The sequence below is a fragment of the Galeopterus variegatus genome, unplaced genomic scaffold (assembly GCF_000696425.1).
Source record: "Galeopterus variegatus unplaced genomic scaffold, G_variegatus-3.0.2 Scaffold334, whole genome shotgun sequence".
Classification (NCBI taxonomy): Eukaryota; Metazoa; Chordata; class Mammalia; order Dermoptera; family Cynocephalidae; genus Galeopterus; species Galeopterus variegatus.
In genome coordinates this window covers 316,801-330,751 of record NW_007726445.1, presented here as the reverse complement: position 1 = coordinate 330,751, position 13,951 = coordinate 316,801, and the positions used below count along the sequence as shown (strand labels likewise).

The following is a 13,951-nucleotide window of genomic DNA, read 5'->3' as shown; positions in this document are numbered from 1 at the left end:
TCTGTAAGAGACAAGGAGAGATGCTGAGTAATAATTAGAAAACTATTTGGGGGGCCGGCCCGTGGCTCACTCGGGAGAGTGCGGTGCTGATAACACCAAGGCCACAGGTTCGGATCCTATATAGGGATGGCCGGTTAGCTTACTGGGTGAGCGTGGTGCTGACAACACCGAGCCAAGGGTTGAGATCCCCTTACCGGTCATCTTTTAAAAAAAAAGAAAAGAAAACTATTTGGAAAGCCTAAGTGAAAGATGATCATGATTCTGATCAACATGGTAGCAGTGGGAATGGAGAGAAGGGATTGATTGGTTCTGGATACATTCTGAAGATAGGACTGGCAGGATCTGAAAACAGACTAGATGTGGGATGTGACATATAGAAAGGAACAAAGGATGGCTCCATGGTCATTTACCTTAGTTGGTTAGAGTGTGGTGCTGATAACACCAAGGTCCAAGGTTCAATTACTGTACCAGCCAGCTGCCAAAAATTTTTTTTAACATAGAAATTTTAAAAAGGATGGCTTCAGTTTTCTGTGCTGAGCAGCCAAGAGAATGGAGATGCCAATGAACCAGAGGGGGAAGAGCAGGTGAAGGAGGAGGGGACCATCAGGTCTTTGTGTTTGGACATTTGAGATGCCTTTTAGTCAGACCTTCTTCTCTTGTCACTCCATTCTCAATCCTTCGGCAAGTTCATCGATGACCAACTCTTAGGTCACCATCTATATGTTCCCAACTCCCAAATTGCTGGTCCAGCCCTCACCTCTGAACTCTAGATGTGAATATCCAACTACCTTTTTGACATCACCACATGACTATCTCGAAGAGATGTCTAAAACTAAACTTGTAATATTCATGTACCCTCACCCCAACCCTGCCAAAAAAATCTGGGCCTCTTCCAGTATTCCCTGTGTCAATGAATGGCTTCACCATTTTGGTTGCACAAGCCAGATGATGGGAGTCACCTGGATACCTTCCTCTCCCTGGTCCATCAGATCCAGTCCATCATTGAGGCCTGACTGTTTTACCTCATATATCTCTCACAAATCCATCCATTTCTTATGTCTCCCCACCAGCCCCGCTTACCAGGACTCACTGTCCCCCTTTTCTGCTTTGTTTTTCTTTATATACCGTATGCTTTCCTTGTTTGTTTACTGATCGTACGTCTCTACCTGAGTAGACTATAAACTCTGTGAGGGCAGAGATAGAACAGTGCCTGGCACATAGTGAGTACTAAGTACATGTTAACCAAATGAATGAGTCTCCATTGTCACCCCACTAGTTGAGGAAACAATTGCAGTTAAGAGCAGCAGCTCAAAAATCAGATTGTCTGGGTTCCAGCACTTACCAGTTCTGTGATCTCCAGCAAGCTATGTAACTTATCTGTGCCTTGATTTCCTCATCTGTAAAATGAAAATAATGGAAATGCTTACATCACAGGGGTCATGGGGATTAGGGAGTTGATGCATGCAAAATATTCAGAATAGCACCCTGTATAGAGTAAGTGCTCAGTAAAAATTAGTTATTGTTTTTACCTTCTAGCTGATCTCCCTACATGTACTCTGCCCCTCTCAATCTTTTCCATATTGCAGACTAAGATTTTTCAAAATGCAAATCTGACCATGTCACATGCACAAGCACACACACATGCACACATATTCACATCACTAGAAAAACCATTCAGTGGTTTTCATGTCCTCCAAGGCCCTGCCCACTTCTCCAGCCTTGCCTGATATTTCCCTCCACCTTGCTCTTGAGCTTCGGCCATAGTCACTTTCTCTCAGTAATTCAAACTCGTTATGCTCCCTCCTGCCACAGGGCTTTTGCACAGGATGGTCCCTCTGTCTAGGAAGCCCTTCTCCCCCTCAACTTCAACCTCACCTACTTCCTTCGTGTATAATTTCTGCTCATCTTTCAGATCTCAGCTCAAGTGTTACATCCACAAGGATACTCCCCACACTAAAGCTAAGTCAAATTTCTTTATTAAAAATTCCTACAAATGTGATCCTTCAGAAACTGTTTCAGGGGCCAGCCCAGTGGCGCACTGGAGAGTGCGCCGCTTGGGAGCGTGGCGGCGCTCCCACCGAGGGTTCGGATCCCATGTGGAGACCGGTTCCGCTCACTGGCTGAGCGCAGTGCGGGCGCAACACCGAGGGTTGCGATCCCGTTACCGGTCAGTAAAAAAAGACAAAAAGGAAAAAAAAAAAAAAGAAACTGTTTCAGTTTGTAATTACCCACTTGTTTGTGCAGTCATGTGGCCGTTTTCTACCTTCTCTAACTGCAAGCCCCATAAATCAGGAAACGTATCTGTTTCTACTCTTTTTGTTGCAACATCTACGGTGTGTGACACATACAAGTACTATAATCTAACTGAATAAATTAATGGAGCTGTCCAGTTAGCTCACTTGGTTAGAGCATGGTGCTGATAAAACCAAGGTTAAGAGTTCAGATTCCCCGGCCAGCCCGTGGCTCACTGGGGAGAGTGTGGTGCTGATAACACTGAAGCCATGGGTTCGGATCCCATATAGGGATGGCCGGTTAGCTCACTTGGGTGAGCGTGGTGCTGACAACACCAACCAAGTCAACGGCTGAGATTCCCTTACCGGTCATCTTTAAAAAAGAAAAAAGAGTTCAGATTCCCATACCGGCCAACTGCCAAAAAAATTTAAAATGAATTAATTAATTAATGAATAAATGAATCCACAGCAGAAGCAACACAGCTACCATGCAGGGCCTGTGGGGGGCACACTTGGCCCTCCATAGCTATTGGGGCCAAGACACACAGGACCCTCTGCCTTTTGGGCAGTCCACACAGTCAGTAAAAGATGGTATCTGAGTCGCAGGTCTCCTGACCTCCAGCAGTTGTCCTTGGATAAGTCACCCCACCTCTCTGAGCCTCAGTATCTTCATCTGTAAAATGCGGGTCATGATTCCTATCTCACAGCGTTGTTGACAATGATCCAATTAGCCTTGGATGTCTTTTTCAGAACTTCTAACATTGGACAAGCAGAAAGCATTGTTTAGGTTTTCAAAAGGCATGATTCCTATCTCACAGCGTTGTTGACAATGATCCAATTAGCCTTGGATGTCTTTTTCAGAACTTCTAACATTGGACAAGCAGAAAGCATTGTTTAGGTTTTCAAAAGGAACTAAAAGAACGAAAAGGACTCTAAATGGAAAAAAAAAAAAAAAAAAAATGAATGCCCCTGTGCCAGCCAGCCACCAAAAACAAAACAAAAACTAATGTACAGGAAATACAAAAGCTGACACAGGTGGTTTTAGGCCCCTTACGCTAATGTGATGAGATAAAGCAGGTTCTCACCCTAAAGAATGACAAATCTGGCTACAGATGGGTTTGACAGACATAACTTACTAGGCATCTACCACCTCAGTCCCAAGTGGTTTAGACAGTAGGCCAGGCCAGTGTGAGACCCCAGACAGAGAGGGAGGGAGGGCCCTCTCAGCCCCACTGTGGGACCTTCATAGAAGCCTGCTTCTGCCCTCCCTCTCCTCTTCTCTGGCTGTCTGGTCGCTGGACTCCTGGATGAGGAAGGCCTGCCCTTCTCTCACCCCAACACTCCCCAGGGAGGCCTCAGGCTGAGCTGCCTTGCCCTACAGTGGCTGCTTTTCTCCTCTGGGACCTCCAGGCTCAAGCCCTGAAGCCAAAGCCCCAACTGCCATCAAAGTTCTCTGACCTCCACTGAAGTTCAACTCCCCCCCAGAGTCTAGGCTTAAGCTTAGACCCACTAACAATAAGCTTCTACCTGGGGTCACATACCCATCCATTTCCCACTAGCTGTCCTAAAGTCTCAATAGGTGGAAAGGCTGGGCTCCATCCAGCCAAGTAGCACAGGTGGTTAAGAAAGCATAGCCCATCATCTCTCAAGGAAGCAGATGTGGTTCTGGGGAATGGGGCTGGGTTGGCCCACCCCTGCTCCTCCTTAAACTCTCCTAAGAGAGTCTCTCTCTGGTCTCTAATACAGAGATAACATTTCTCTCTCTCCCCAGTTTTCCTCTGCCTTTGGAAAGAAAAACGGGAATGCTGAGTGGGGTGAGAGGGTACAGGCACAGTGTGAACGGATGGAAAATGACTGAGGAGCTGATCATTGGAAAAGAGAAGCCAGCTCTATCCTGAATTGTCTCCAGGATTTCCCATAAGATCACCTCACCTTGGGCTTCAAGGATCCACCTCCTCCACCACCCAAAGGCCTTTGCACCCACCATCATCCCTGCTCTGTCTTCTGAGAGTCTCTTTGCTCCTTTTCCTCCACACCCCTCACACACTCACAGGCCTGCCCCTCTCCTGCTTCCTGTTCCAGATCAGCTCATCCCTTCTCTAGCAAACACCCACCCTACATTGCTGGTAAACCTGCTGTTCTCTAAAGCAGTGGTCTGTCTTCATAGGGTTTGCTTCTTGGCTCCATAAAGGAATTTTTTTAAACTATGTTGTGCCTTGCACATTTTTCAAGTTGGCAGCTAAGATTTTTCATCACGCCTAAATCATTGAAAAGGGCCCAGGACCAAATGGCTTCACTGGAGAATTCTAACACTTAAAGAAGAATAAACACCAATTCTTCTCAAACTCTTCCAAAACATTTAAGAGAAGGAAACACTGTCAAACTCAGTTTATGAGACCAGAATTACTCTGATACCAAAGCCAGGCAAGATACTACAAGAAAGGGAAACTACAGACTAATATTTCTGATAAATATAAATGCAAAAATACTCAACAAAATACCAGCAAACCAGATCCAACAGCACATTAAATGGATCACACACAATGACCAAGTAGGATTTATCCCTGGAATGCAAGGATGATTCAAAATACAGAAATCAATAAATGTAACACACCAATTAATTAATAGAACAAAGAACAAAAATCACATGATCATCTCAATTAATGAAGAAAAAGCATTTGACAAAATTTAACACCCTTTTATGACTTAAAAAAAACTCAACAAAATAGGAACATAAGAAAATTACCTCAACATAATAAAGGTCATATATGAAAGCCCACAGCTTTTTCAATGGTGAAAACTGAAAGCTTTTCTTCTAAAATCCAGGAACAAAGCAAAGATGCCTACTCTTACCACTTCTATTCAACATAGTACTGGAAGTAATAACCAGAACAATTAAGCAAGAAAAAGACATAAAAGTCACCTAAGTTGGAAAGAAAGAAGTAAAATCATCTCTGTTCACAGATGGCATAATCTTATATGTAGGAAACCCTTAAAGATTCCACACACACAAAAGAAAAACCTGCTAACACTAATAAATGAATTCAGCAAAGTTGCAGGATACAAAGTTAACACTCAGAAATTAGTTGCATTTCTATACACTAACAATGAACAATCCAAAAAAGAAACTAAGAAAACATCAAGGGTTCAGATCTCATACCAGCCAGCACCCCCCCCAAAAAAAGGAAAAAAGGAAAAGCAAACAATCCCATTTACAATAGCATAAAAAAGAATAAAATATTTAGGGCCGGCCCGGTGGCGCACTGGATAAGTGCGCCGCTTGGGAAGCGCGGCGGCGCTCCCGCCCGAGGGTTTGGATCCCACATACAGACCGGTTCCCGCTCACTGGCTGAGCGAGGCGCGGGAGCAACACCGAGGGTTGCAATCCCGTTGCCGGTCCCCGGTCCGGTACGGGGGCAACACTGAGGGTTGCGATCCGTTGCCGGACACGGAAAAAGACAAAAAAAAAAAAAAAAGAATAAAATATTTAGGAATAAACTTAACCAAGGAGGTAAAAGACTTGTATGCTGAAAACTACAAAACATCACTGAAAGAAATTAAAGACATGAATAAATGGAAGGACATCCTGTGTTCATGGATTGGAAGATTTAATATTGTTAAAATGTTCATATTACCTACAGCAATCTACAGATTCAATACAATCTCAGTCAAAATCCCAACGGCATTTTTTTACAGAAATAGAAAAAAATTCTAAAATACATTGGAATCTCAAAGGACCCCAAACAGCCAAAACAATCTTGAGAGGAAAAAACAAAGCCAGAGGCCTCATAGTTCTTGATTTCAAAATATAACAAAGCTACAGTAATAAAAACAGACATATAGACCAGTGGAACATAACAGAGAGCCCAGAAATAATCCTCATGTATACAGTGAAATGATTTCAACAGGGTACCAAGACCGCACAATAGGGAAAGGATAGTCTCTTCAACAAATGGTTCTGGGAAGGGCCGGCCTGTGGCTCACTCGGGAGAGTGCGGTGATGAGAACACCGAGGCCACAGGTTCGGATCCCATATAGGGATGGCCGGTTCGCTCACTGGCTGAGCGTGGTGCTGACAACACCAAGCCGAGGGTTATGATCCCCTTACCGGTCATCTTTATTTTTATTTATTTTTTTTTTTAAAAGATGACCGGTAAGGGGATCTTAACCCTTGACTTGGTGTTGTCAGCACCACGCTCAGCCAGTGAGCGAACCGGCCATCCCTATATGGGATCCGAACCCGTGGCCTTGGTGTTAACAGCACCGCACTCTCCCGAGTGAGCCACAGGCCGGCCCCTTACCAGTCATCTTTAAAAAAAAAAAAAAAAAAAAAATCTGCATAGCAAAGGAAATAATCAACAAAGTGAAAAGGCAACTTACATAATGGGTGAAAATATTTGCAAACTCTGTATCAGATAAGGAGTTTACATGCAGAATATATAAAGAACTCCTGCAACTCAACAACAAAAGAACCAAATAAACCGACTAAAAAATGGGCAGAGGACTTGAATAGACATTTCTCCAAAGAAAATGTACAAACAGCCAACAAGCATGTGAAAAAATGCTCAATATCACTAATCACCAGGGAAATGTAAATCAAGACCACAATGAGATATCACCTTATACCCGTTAATATGACCACTATCAAAAAAGCAATGTAAGTGTTGGTGAGGATATGGAGAAATTGCAACCCTTGTTCACTGTTAGTGGGATTGTAAAATGGTGCAGCCACTATGGAAAAACAGTATAGACGTTTCTCAAAAAATTAAAAATGGATCTTCCATATGGCCCTGAAATACCACTTCTGGATGTATATCCAAAAGAATTGAAAACAAGATCTTGGAGAGATATTTGCACCCCCTTGTTCATTGCAGCATTATTCACAGTAGCCAAGACGTGGAAGAAACCTAAACATTCACAAGCAGGTGAACAGATAAAGAAAATGTGGTGTATACATACAATGGAACATTATTCAGCCTTAAATAGAAAGGAAATCTTGTCATACACTACAACATAGATGAACCTTGAGGACATTATGCTAAGTGAACAAAGCCAATCACAAAAAGACAAATATGATTCAACTTATGTGAGGACTCTGAAGTAATTAAACTCATAGAAACAGAAAGTAGAATAGTGCTTTCTTGAGGGTGAGGGGTGGGACAGGCTTGTTCAATGGCTGTAGAGTTACAGCCATGCAAGATGAAACAGTTCTAGAGATCTGCTGTACAACAATACACACATAATTAAAAATAGAGGGTAAATTTATCTTATGTGTTTTTACCACAACTAGACAGACAGACAGACAGATAGATAGATAGACAGAGACAAGAAGACACACACACACACACACCAGAAAATGTGAATGAATTCTTTTTTAACATTCAGTCAAGGCAGCATAGGAATATTCAGGACAGATAAAGGGTGTGCCTTTTATTTTTAAATGGGCAAGTGTTATTGTGATGGAGAAGTGGGAAAGGAGGACCGGCGCCTGCTGGCCTGTTGCAAGGCAGATCAATTTTAGAAGGCTGACGATCTGTAAGTGGATTCCAATAAAACTGTCTGTACTTGTGCATCTTCTGGAAAATCTTAAACCTTGGTGTACATTACCCCATTTGAAAACCACCAATCCCAAGCTCTGCAGGCTGAGTTTCCTGCTAGAGGCTCCCTCAGTGCAAGAGCAGGGGAGAAACCAAGAAACTGGCATTTTCCCCTCCAGCAGCAATAATGTCATGGTTTCTTTTCCCCCTCTGGCCTCCCACACCCCTCCTTCCTTGCACCCCTTCTTCCCCATCCCACAGCTTCTCTTTGTTTTGGAATAATCTATTGATGAGTACTCAGGGTCTCAGTGCTACTCAAGGCTCAAGACTGAAGGCCATGGTCCCTCTGTCATGAAAGGGTGAGACTAAATGAGACCTACTATGTGCCTGGAAGTTGAATATGAAGTGCGGGCTATGAGGGCCCAGAGATGGTGACACATGGCCTTTGGCCCTTCGTGGAGCAGATGGGAAGGAACAGCCGGCCTAGGGCTCACAGCACCTGTTTGGATCCAGGAGTTCTGGCTTCTTTCTTGCTCTGCCTTTGGCCTTTCTCTGTGAGATTTCCCCCTTGCCTCAGGGCCCAGGGCAAGGAACACCAAGGCATGAGGAGTTTCCAATGAATGGGAAGGTTTTAATGAGCATCACAAAGGTGAGGGGAATACAAACTCTGAATCCAGCATTTATTACCATTATTTCAGTGGCTGAGCAGAGGGAAGAGGCTCAGCCCTGCTTAGCTCGTTCCCAGACACACAGGCCACTGGAGGGAAGTCCTTGGAATTGCTTCTCTACCCAGCAGAGGGGCTAAGAGAAGGGGGAGAGGTCGCTGCTGCTGCTGCTGCTGCCATCAGAAGCAGGGAGTCCTCAAGTAGCGAGCAGACCTCCAGAGGTGCTGACCTCCAGAGGTCAGGACAGGCCCAGAGTCAGGCAAGAACATCAGACATTGGTAGGGTATATGGGCTGAACAGGTGAGGAAACTCTCGGGGTCCCCAAACAGCATTGAGATCTCACAGAGGGGCCCCTAGGGTCTGCTGGCTCCAGGGACTGAGACCCTCAGGGAGGCACCCCCAGCCTGAGATACTCACAAAGAGGCCCTGATATCGCCCCTCACCCTGTTCAGCAAGGGTCAGGAGAAGGGAGGAAAGGGGACTGGGTGGGCAGAGGATTCTGAGGAAGGAAGGAGCCTGGGAAGAGCACCAGGGGCAGAGCATGGGCCAGTGCCATGAAGGTGTGGCAGGAGGAGGTCTTCTAGCTGCTGCTCTGCTGCTCCTGCTGGCGGATGAGGTTGGCAATGGGGCTGGTGATGCCACCTATCAAGGTCCAGTACTCATCAAAGCTGATGCGCCCATCGTGGTTGGCATCCAGGTTCTGGATGAGCTTGTCAGCGGCCTTTCGATTCCCTGTGTCCTGGGGAGGAATAAGGAGTCAGCAATATGGAGGGTGGCAGCCCCAGAGAGCCCCCAGACAGGACCCTAGGCAGAGTCCCAGGGTCTGGCCTGGGCAGCTGCTGTTCTTGGAAAATTCAAACAGAGCCCTCACTGGCTAGGCCTGGGAACCCAAAGAAGGCAGAGGCCTGTGGGGGGTAGGCAGTGGTGGAGACCCTGGGGGTGGTAACTCTGAAAAGACAGAAGCTTGGTGGGGAGGGGGAGTCAGGGCCCTCAGGTGGGGACCTTACTGTCAGCATATGGTTCAGCTCTTTCTGGAGCATCTTGCGGAAGCTGCTCTTGCTGATCTTGTTCTTGACCAGGCTGTGCTTAGACACGTATTTGTAGAAGTTTTCCACCAGGACGACGACCGCCTTCTCCAGCTCCGTGTAGCTGTCCGCCATCTCACTACTTCACCTCCTTGCAGGCCTGGGCACCGTGAGGAGGGAAGATGAGAAGCGCCCCCACAGGCCAAACCTCCTCCTTCACGCCCACTCTAGGCCCTGGTCTCCTAAACTGGCTTGTCCTCTGGAGAAGGGAAAAGGCCAGGAAAGGGGAATGCAGGGAGGGTGCAGGGGTGGGCCCTGGAATGAGAACTATGTGGCCCTCTCATCCAGGTGCTCCCCAGCCCAACAGCCTCAACAGGTTCTCCAGGCCCTTCCCCAGCCCTCGGCACTGGGCTGCTGGCTCATCAGAGCTCTGGTGATAGCAAGAGGCTCCCATGGGAAGAGGAGGAGAGTAACTGCCCAGCACTCCAGCCCAGCTCCCTGGTTGGCCACCCGGGGCCACTGCTCTGGCGGCAAACACAGCTAGGAACTGCTGGGAATAGCCAAGAGGATGGGATCAGGGGCTATTATCTCCCACCCCCAGGACTGACTGAGACCCCCACCCCAGGCAACAAACCAAGAGACAGGGACCCAGACCCTCCCCAATTCCTTCGCCAGGCTGCAGGGCAGTGAGTCCAGGGTCTCAGGCCATGGCTGCCCCTCTCTGGGAAAGGACCAGGTCTTGTTCCATCAAATCAGATTTTGTGCGCAACACCCCAGCCATACTCTGCTACCTCTCCTCCCTCACACCCATCCCTAAATATACAGCAAGACCCACGAACACCTCCCACCCCTTACCTAAAGAGGAGCCAGGCCCAGATCTGCCCCAGCTGGAGACGGACCCTGGACACAGCGGCAGCCTGCCAGAGGCCACATGCACCACCCCCTCGCCCCAGGACAAAAGGCACTCACATTCCAAGTGGATACAGCCTTCTGAATAACAGGATATGAGGGGAGCAGGCGGATCTACTCTGTGAGTCGCCGCCCATGCCCAGAGCCCCCCCAAGTCAACAGGGCAAAGCAGACTCCCCTCCCACCCCCAAGCCCAGGAATGAGCTCCAGCTGCCTTGCCCAGCTGGTCCTGGAGAGGGGAGGTGGGCACAGCGGGGACACAGCCACTGTCTGGGCCTGACTAACCGAAACTCTGATTTGGAAGGGAGGTCTGCTTCACCAAGCCCCACCACAGCAGCTGCCTGCCCTGCCACCTGCCTTCCAACCCGCCTCGTGGCCGTTCCCACTCCCATGCCCGTTTACCACCTTTCTAAGTTTTTTCTCTGACAAAGCTTTTTTCTAAAGGTAAAAAGAGATGGAGAGAGAGTAGGCCAGGATCCCATAAGGAGAGTGGAGAGGGAAAGGGGTCAGGCTGGAGCATCTCTGAAGGGAAACCCTGCCTTTCTCTTCTGGCCTCACCCACCTGACCACTCCGGTTGGTGGCTAGAAGGACGAGGGATAGCTGATAGTCCTGGGACTGCAGAAAACCATACTCTTTATTGGTTAAGTGTGTAACTGTGTGGTTCCATGTTGACACCTTTGTAAGACTTTCATACAAACTCTCCAACATTCACAAATGAGGAGGAAGACAATTGTTTCACCCATGATCTGTCTGCTCCACTGCCCTCGGGTCAGGGGGGAGCCCAGGCCCATGGCCAGCATTCCTAAGGATTCTGAAAACTGTGCCCATTTCAGGAAGGATTGTGCCAAGAGGTGAGCAAATTTAGAGAACTCCCCACCCCCACCCTTAACCATCCCAGACCTGGTCCCTAAGTGAGGAATCCTGCAGGAACCAGTCAGGGAGACAGAACGGAAAAGGAATGAGTGTTTGGGTGGCGTGCCTCTGCCCCTCGCCCCTGTGGCCAGCCCACCTCTCCCACCACCTGCTTTCTCAGAGTCATTTCTCTGGCTAGAGGAGACTCCTCCTGCCCTTCCTCAACACCATGCCTAAACCCCGCCTGGCCTCTGCCAGCAGCCAAGCAGGCAACACTCAGTCACTGGCTCTCAGGGGTGCCAGGTGACCCAGACAGGTAGCTTCAGCTCCCGTACCCTCCCCACCTTCCTCTTGTAAAATGGACAGTGCTGGAGATAACCATCTGGACAAGTGTTTCTGAAGCTTTTTCTGAAGGAAGGGTATCCTCCCCTGGGGACCAGGAGACAGCTCTACCACCCCACCCATTCCATAGCCACCTGCTCCTCATGCCTGCCAGAGGGTCTCCAGGCATGAGATAGGGGAGAGGGGAAGATGGACAGAGTATACTAGACCCTTTCAAAACAGTGGGAATGGCAGGCTGGTTAGCTAACTTGGTTAGAGCATGGTGCCGATAACACCAAGGTCCAGGGTTCAATCCCTGTACCAGCCAAGTGCCAGAAAAAAAAAAAAAAAGGGAATGGGGAGACCACTTGTCTTCCAAAGGGCCATCAGCCCTCCCCAACACTCTCATTATCTTCTCATTGGCTGATTCATGACTGAGCAACCAGGAGTCGCCCACCCCCACCCCACCCACCTCAGCCCAGCTTGCTGACTTCTCCAAAAGCCTAAATTGCCCTGACACCATGACCCTGGATCTAAGCCACTGCAGCCCCACCCTCCCCCCCAGGTTCTGAGCACCACCCCTCCAAGTGCCTCCTAACCACCCGCCACCTGCCCAGTCCTCTTCAATCCAGAGCCCCCCACCTTCCTAGTCCCCTTCAATCTGGAGCCCTGAACGTCTACCACGCCCTCCAAAGTTCACCTTCTCTTCCCACTCCTCACACACTTGTTGAGTTTTAAATTATTTCCAAGCATTGGGATGTGTCTGTAGACTCCTGTGCCTCCTAGTCACTGTTCTCTTCAGAGTCTAGCCCACTTTCAAGCCTAAGTTTGTCAATCTGTTTTCCTTCTATCTACCTCGAACTCTTTCACTCATTTATACACCATTCATTTGCTTACTCATTCATTCATTAACTCATTTATTCACTCTCATTTATTCACTTACTTGTTCAGTAGTGCATTCATTCTCTCACTCACTCATTTATTCCCTTTTTAGTTCATTTGTCCCAACTGCTTTCAACATACAGGAAAGGTGCAATCTGAACTGAACCAATGTACCTATCTCTATCTGCAAGACTGTTTCAGACTGATCTCTCCAGCCTCAATAGCCCCATTCTCTGCTCCCTCTTAAGCTCTTTTCCCAGTTCCACAAGGCTAATCATTCACACAGGTGCCCTGCCTCATGCCTCTCCACCCACGCAGGGCTCCCTGCATCTAACTCACACATACACACAGAGCAAAGAACTCTGCCATTGTCAATCCGCTCTGCTTGGGCAGTCCATCTACCTTCTACCCGTTTCTGTTTTCAGAGCAGGAAGCCAGCTCCCCTGAAGTTTCTTCCGGACAAGTGGATTGGAGGAGTTTGGTATGGACGCATGCACACGCGTGCGCGCACACACACACATGCGGGTCAGAGAGCTCTACTAGTTGGTGGGGAAAGGCTGAGCCTGGCTCCCTAACACCCCTGCCCTCCTTCCCATCCTGACTGGGCTGGGCAGGGAGTGCTTCAATAGTGTGGTGGCTCTGCCAAGCAAAGCAAGTCAAGCCGGGACCTGCCTAGCTTCTGAGGTAGAGAAGCTGCCGAGGTTCCCAGGTTCAGCCCCTCTCAGGGAACTCCCAGGCTCCCCCAAGGCCTCGCCCAGGTTCCTCCACAGTCTCATCGTCCCTCCCAAGGAACAGCTCCCCACACACAATGGGGCCTGCATCAGGGACCTGCCTGAGTCCTGAGGTAGAGGAGAGGCCACCCCAGCCCCTGCCTCCTCTCCTGGAGTTCTCAGCCTCCCTGGGCCCTCCCAGGTTCCTCCTGGACCCCATTGCCTCTACCAGGACACAGCTTCCAGATCCCTGTGAGGTCTGCGTCCAGGGTCTGATCATTCCCCAACCGCCACCAACACACATTTGCCCTTTTCTGTTTGGGGAAGATCGAGCAGCTGTGGCAAAGCTCCCAAACACTCTGCCCGGTGACCCAGCCCCTGGAGAGGAGCCCAGTCAGCTGCAGGGCTGGGGAGGGGTCTTGCCACCCCATCCACTTCTCTAAAGGCCTCACCCAGCCCCCAAACCTACCAGGACTCCCCATTTCCAAATTGGCCTTCGGGGAAAGTTAATAACGAAAACCTGCCCTGTCTCTGGCAGGCCCCTCTCCCCAGGCCCCTTTCACTGCCCCTTCTCCTGGCCTCCCAAGCCAGCAGGGGCCCTCCAGCAGCCCCAGACCTCCCAGACCAGGCCCAGCGTGCTCACCTGCCTCCTCCGGTCCACCTTCTCTGCAGCAGGGCTCTGGGGCCTGAGCTCTGGCACTGCCAAGCTGCTCCCCGCGCTCAGCCCAGCTGGGACTCCTCCCCGCTGCACTCCCAGAATCTGTCCCACTCCCTCCTGGCCCTGCCTGGCTGAGCTGGCTCGGTGGGGAGGTAGTGAC

General features: G+C 48.9%; 1 protein-coding gene across 2 annotated transcripts; it reads right to left on the bottom strand.

Moving 5' to 3' along the window:
• Positions 1-8,375: 8,375 nt before the first annotated feature.
• S100A16 (S100 calcium binding protein A16) lies at positions 8,376-13,880 on the bottom strand. Of its 2 annotated transcripts, none has more exons than XM_008567624.1 (3): positions 13,777-13,880; positions 9,441-9,618; positions 8,376-9,172 (listed from the first exon to the last, which is right to left on the bottom strand). In XM_008567624.1, exons 2-3 carry the CDS (start codon positions 9,591-9,593, stop codon positions 9,014-9,016), a joined length of 312 nt encoding a protein of 103 aa, XP_008565846.1. In that variant the 5' UTR covers positions 9,594-9,618; positions 13,777-13,880; the 3' UTR covers positions 8,376-9,013. The 2 variants fall into 2 exon arrangements, with proteins under 2 accessions (XP_008565846.1, XP_008565845.1); XM_008567623.1 differs by lacking the exon at positions 13,777-13,880 and adding an exon at positions 10,314-10,398.
• Positions 13,881-13,951: the final 71 nt, after the last annotated feature.

Bases quoted from the DNA above. Each gene is read 5' to 3' on its own strand.
- S100A16 (XM_008567624.1), bottom strand. From the start codon at position 9,593: ATGGCGGACAGCTACACGGAGCTGGAGAAGGCGGTCGTCGTCCTGGTG. The intron at 9,173-9,440 runs GTAAGGTCCCCA...ATTCCTCCCCAG, and splicing joins AGCTGAACCATATGCTGACA to GACACAGGGAATCGAAAGGC.